This window comes from Gadus macrocephalus, chromosome 20 (assembly GCF_031168955.1).
Source record: "Gadus macrocephalus chromosome 20, ASM3116895v1".
Taxonomy (NCBI): Eukaryota; Metazoa; Chordata; class Actinopteri; order Gadiformes; family Gadidae; genus Gadus; species Gadus macrocephalus.
In genome coordinates, this window is record NC_082401.1 from 13,399,734 (window position 1) to 13,405,591 (window position 5,858).

General features: G+C 43.0%; 1 protein-coding gene across 1 annotated transcript; it reads left to right on the forward strand.

The window, feature by feature from the left end:
- Positions 1-331: 331 nt before the first annotated feature.
- Positions 332-1,452, forward strand: tmsb4x (thymosin beta 4 X-linked). The gene is made up of 3 exons (XM_060040589.1): positions 332-491; positions 975-1,087; positions 1,176-1,452. Exons 2-3 carry the CDS (start codon positions 988-990, stop codon positions 1,202-1,204), a joined length of 129 nt encoding a protein of 42 aa, XP_059896572.1. The 5' UTR covers positions 332-491; positions 975-987; the 3' UTR covers positions 1,205-1,452.
- Positions 1,453-5,858: the final 4,406 nt, after the last annotated feature.

Consider the following 5,858-nt stretch of genomic DNA (forward strand, 5'->3'; position numbering starts at 1 on the left):
CCTTGTAGATGCAGAGATATTCTCTTTCCATTTTGGGTACGTCATTTTCGAGCAGAAACCTAAAAAATAGGCTGGAGCTTAACAGTATAAGTGATACTTTGTGTATTGCTTCAAGTCTTAAAAGTATCATGGTTGCGTGGTCAGCTCCTGCCTCATCAGAAGAAGTTGACAGGAAACTAAATGCTAAATGGACTGTTGCTACTCTGCTTTCTCAATCGCTCTCTGACCACGGGTAAGTGAATAGGAATTGCAAGCAAAATCAAGTTTTGGAACTATACAGGCTTACATGAACCACGTGACCACCCTGCCGGCGAGATCAGAGTGTCGCAAGTCTTCTCTCTCTACGGCTCTGGAAAAGGGTAGTGAACTCTGAGCGTGACGTCAAGTTACGATTTGCATATCGTCGAGTACTTAGACACTGGAACGCCTCCCATCCAACACTGCACCCTTCAACCAAGGAAAGGACAGACGCACAGCCTAGAACACCTTCGGTAAGCTTACTGTTTGCATTTTAGTCTGAAATAATTCTAGTGTTGCATGTTGCACTCAATAGTTGACTTACTACCGCTGAAACGAGGGCGTTGCTTTTTGTTGATGCAGGCGTTTGTGATCGACGACATGGACTTATTTCTCAATCTAGCAAGTGTTGTCGTTTTGTCTAAAATACTACATCAATTTATTCATGCAACGATTATCTGCCTCATAGCTGTTATTTGGATCAGTTTGGTTAATTGCGTCTTGACTTTGCGACCAGGGCGTTGGTGACTTGAGGGTACGCGGAAATCAGCATTTACCCTCGGCTCCCAATTAAACAGGAAATCCACGTGCACGTTCCAACCTTTTTGCATTCATTAATTCCCTTAATTAACTCCGTTAATGAGCACTGTAGAAACTACGAATGCGTTTAGTTTGCTTTGATTGGGGAGGGAGGGGGGCAATAAGTGAGTTAATGTAAAGTTTTTATTCATCCCTAGAGAACCCGCAAATATGGCAGACAAACCAGACTTGGGAGAGGTGACCAGCTTTGACAAGACCAAGTTGAAAAAGACTGAGACGGAAGAGAAGAATCCGCTGCCCACCAAAGAAAGTAAGTTCTGCACTTAGTTCCGGGGGAATGTTTGTAGCGGTTTTGCTGGATCCCCCGTCATTTGTTTTGAACCCTTGTCTCTCTGCAGCCATTGAGCAGGAGAAGGCGACGTCATGAGGGCGCTGTCCGTGAACGCGCTGTACAGTCTGCACCAACGACAACCTGCAGCACAACTTGGACTTCGCTCGTCTTTTTTCTCAAATGGGCGAAATGATTCCACTTGCTATCAGGAACTAATGTCATCATGGCCTCCTTTTTGTCTTCCTGAGGCTGCTTCCATTTGTAATGCATTTAATCCTTTGTGAAATGTCTACTTGTGGATGCAGAATGTGTTATGTGATTTGAAAAATAAAATGTAAAAATCATTTGCTTTGTTATTTCGGACAATATGGTCAGGAGAAGCTTGGGCCAGGACTACTAGAGATGACTAGCAACTTCCCTTTGGTTGTTATTTGGAATGGGGTCAGTGTTTCATACCTCACAACGTTGTCTGCATAGTGGGATAAATGAAGGAGAAACCTAATGAGCCAATCCTCAGAGTTCTGGGGAGATGGTACTGTGCTAGAACTGGTGTTAAGTCAAAGGGGGACCACCTCACATTCACTTAATCCTGGAATAAGTACATTAAACTTTTAACCAGATGCAGTTATATTGGTTTAATCTCAGTACTACGACCCAACCAGTCGGCATTTGTTTCATAAGATGCTTGCTCATCCCCCCCCCCAACAGAATTGACACTAAACTGGCTCATTTAGCACATCCTTTCTCCAAAGCAACTTGATACATTTTTCTGCTGTTATTACGATTAAGGGTCGGGGATTGAACCTAGAAGATGGAGAATGCTTGAGTCTCCCCCAGCCGACGCTAGACTATCCTGCCTCTCGTGACGGGCATGAACACCAGTGAGCGTCACGGCTGCAGCGGCGTCTCAAAGCAGATGTTCGTCTCGCGTTTCACTGTCGAGTCAGAAAGAGCTCAGCATGGTGACGTCTACAACCTGCCAAGCAGGAGTATAGAGCCATCATTGCAACAGTATGTTGAGGTTCCTTTGTGTAATAAAGATATTTGGACATGCTCCACACAGAGAGGTACATTGCCTAAACGTTCAAGTTGGCCCCCAAGAGAATTGCTAAGTCACTCCTAGCAAGGCAGGCAATCGATACCAGATTATACTCCATACTGTAAAACTCTAATACATGACTGTTTTCATGTTACACCACACTCTGAGAACACAGGTCCCTTGAACAGGAAGCACGACAAGGCCGAGCGCAGATCAGTTCCTCTCGGTTATTTTTACAGCGCTCAGCAGCAGAGGAAGCTGGCCTGCAGCGCGGGGAAACAACGTCTTTGTGTGTTGTGTTGCTGCACAGCTCCCAGCGCCGGGCTTACTTCTTGTTTTATCGACAGCAGTCTAGCACTTTAATTGTTTCAACTATTTGAGCACATAGCGTGAGTAGAAAAATAGACATATACGTATTTGATGGTGATGATGCTCATGATAAATACTTTATTTATACCGAAGGAAATTCAGGTTTTCAGAAGCAAGATAAAAAAAGATAAAATCAAATAAGGAATTACATAAACATTAACTATTAGATGGAAGGACACACCTATACATATATATTCAGATACATGTACCCACATACATATACACATAGAAACATAAATATATACTATATATATATACACACATACACCCACACACATGCATACATACTATATTATAGATGAAGATGATAGAATATGAGGGTTATTGTCATTTGAGCACAATGTATTTTCTTTATTCATCTGTTGAAAGTTGCAAAAAAAAGATCAGTCCTATCAAAAATCCATGCCCGATCTAATTGCGTTTGAAGGAGGGATTGTGTCGTATGATAGACGGACTGTGAGGTTACAATGAGCTAGGCTCAGTCTGGTGGCTGCACACAGATGCAACACTAACTGCATAACTGGTTTATGAATTTATGCAAGACATTTCCCTGGGGACTCGGTGAGGGTCTCTGTCCCAGGGAACTCAAGAAGACAGATCTCGACTTTATTACTTTAATTTTTTAATTCCAAGAATTCCTCTCTTCCAATTAGAAGAGATTCTAAATTCTAAGGTTAAAAAAGCATTGGAACACACACGCACACACACACACACACACACATTTACATGTATGGATGTTGATGGAACAAGTATTACCAACACACACATGGAGACCTCACTGCTTGAGAAAGCATGTGAATTTGTGAAGCTGCCTGCACACAGGAAGTGAAAGCCGGAGTGATGAAGTGGGAGGTATCAGCGTGCGCAAGAGGAAGAGCGACAGACAGAGAGGTGGAGATGAGGGGCAGGGGAGGACAGGGTGGGGTGAGGAGAGGGTGAGATGTTCACAAGACTACATAAGCTGAACATCACAGAATTAGGGCTAGAGAAATGAAGAGATAGATGGGGTAACTCGCTACCCAAAATAAATGGCTACCCATTGTATAATTTAACACTTTTTAACACATTTGGCGAGCGGTGGCTCACCTTGAGTTGAGCTGTTGATCTGAGATGAAGAGCAGTGATATATACTCATCGGATATATATTCATGAGATGTTTAAGTGATATATGTTATGTTATATATGTTTATGTGATGTTATGTGATATACTGTATGTTTATGTTATATCTTTTATGTGCTATACAGTATGTGCTTGTGATATATGTTCTTCTGAAATATGTTATGTGATATATTATGTTTGTGGGGGAAGGCTTGGCGGCTCACTGTGTGTGCAGGTGAAAAGTGAGCCACTGCTTTTCCATAAATCTGTCAGCAACACTCCCTAGCTTCCTGAACAATAGCCTCAAAGGGTTTGGTGCAAACAGCAAAGACACATCTGGGCCACGTTGGCTTTAGGTTCTCACCTGCACTTCTAGATTGCAAATATATAAACAAATATTATATAACAATTCCTCCATTGACTTTCAGAAAATCGTTTTATAAAAGAGTTGTCCCACGAATTATTCGTGACTAAAAAAACTTTTGCTTCGGAACAAAAATAAATTTGAAAAAACGAGAGAAAAGGCAAAAGGTACAAGACTCTGTACAGGGGCGCCTGGGACAAAGAATCGGCCTGGCCATTTTGGACCAGACCGAACTGTGTAAGTCCATACAATGAGTTAACGGGAAAAAAATATATACTCCATCACTAGCCTGGCTCCAACCGCCTAAGTACTTCGGCTCAATTTTGATTTCCCTTCAGTACTAGGTCTGAGTCTGCGGTATTTCTCCTTCCAAATTGTCTACGTCCAATCAGCGAACAGAGGGATTGGCTGAGAACAATGACGTTAAAGTCAGCTCTCGCTGACGGACATCTTCACGCACGGTGTTCGGTCTGTTTACAGCCTGCGAGCAACATGATTCCCGGCCAAACGTTAGCGATAGGTAATCGCAGATCCAGAGTGGCACTGGGCAGGTCCAATAGCTTTAAACTTCAACAGACACCCGCCTTCCAGTGAGTTAACGTTTGTCAATTGAGCAGGTCCAGACTTTCTGTTCAAATGAAATGAAGTACGAGAGTCGGGTAGGACAAAGTTACTCCATCACAGTAATGGAGCAGCATTCATCCTATTGGATGCACCAATCAGTGGCGGAACCACTTTACGAAGGGCCCTGGGGCGGAAATGGGTCAAGGCCCCCCAACGCCACACACACACACACTTCATCGCGATTTTATTGAAAAGCCATTCGACGCGCCTTGCACAGTCTGTTGACTACGGTTCAGAGGACGTTTCAAGGAGCATATATGGTACCCATCATGCATTTGGGTACCATATCATGAATTAATTTGATTAAATACGAAAAGCAAGAACCTAGATTAACAAAAAAAGTCACAAAAGTATTGCTTTTCTAGATTTTTTAGGGATTTCATCACACAGATTTTCTTTTTCTAAATTTTGACTACCACCATGTTCAAATCCTGAAATCAGGGGTGTATAAACTTGCTGGGCGAGCACAGTGTCAATCGGGGCCACTGATCGAGCAGGCTGTCAGACCAACATGAAAATAGCCTCGGGACTTTCGGCCGGCGGGAAAATGCCCGGCGAGCCCGATGGCCAGCCCATCCCTGACTGAGTAATAATAATTGATCCGTTTTTTTATAGCGCTTATCTAAGTACTCAAAGACGCTTAGGACCACACGAGTAGGCCCACATTATTTTGTTCAAACAATGCACGCTTCTTGCATCTTTTAACCTTTCTCATTATTATAGTGTTGATATTGTTCAAAAAGTTTTGTAATATATTACTCACTGCCCGGACATCGATGGCGGTTCTACCGGCTCCCGCCGGTTGCCGCCGTGTGGTTGCTAGGACACGGTGGATGTATCAGGTAATACCGTTACTTGTTTTTAATACATGTGAATTCAGTTATGTATTCATTCGACATTATGTGTTCCTAGTCCGTATCCTTCCCAAATTACCAAAAAAAATTGCTATTTGCTATTCATTTTATTAAAAATAATAATTTTATATCCATTGCAGCATGATAACGACATGATTAGTACAACTGACGTCTGATACCTAACTAGCCAGCCGGCCAAACTCACCACAGCCGTGTGTCTTCTCTTCCACAATGGCCCTGACAGAACACACACGCTGGCCCTCACAAACGCTCCAGTACACGGCCTGACTTGTAGTGATTTCCACCCCCTTGGATACTCTTCTGGTCCTCGCATAAAAAGAAACCCTGCATCATTTCAGAAAGGGAAAACGGGTAAACGATCGAGTTCGGTGGTGATCGAA

Bases quoted from the DNA above. Each gene is read 5' to 3' on its own strand.
- tmsb4x (XM_060040589.1), top strand. From the start codon at position 988: ATGGCAGACAAACCAGACTTGGGAGAGGTGACCAGCTTTGACAAGACC. The intron at 1,088-1,175 runs GTAAGTTCTGCA...GTCTCTCTGCAG, and splicing joins TCCGCTGCCCACCAAAGAAA to CCATTGAGCAGGAGAAGGCG.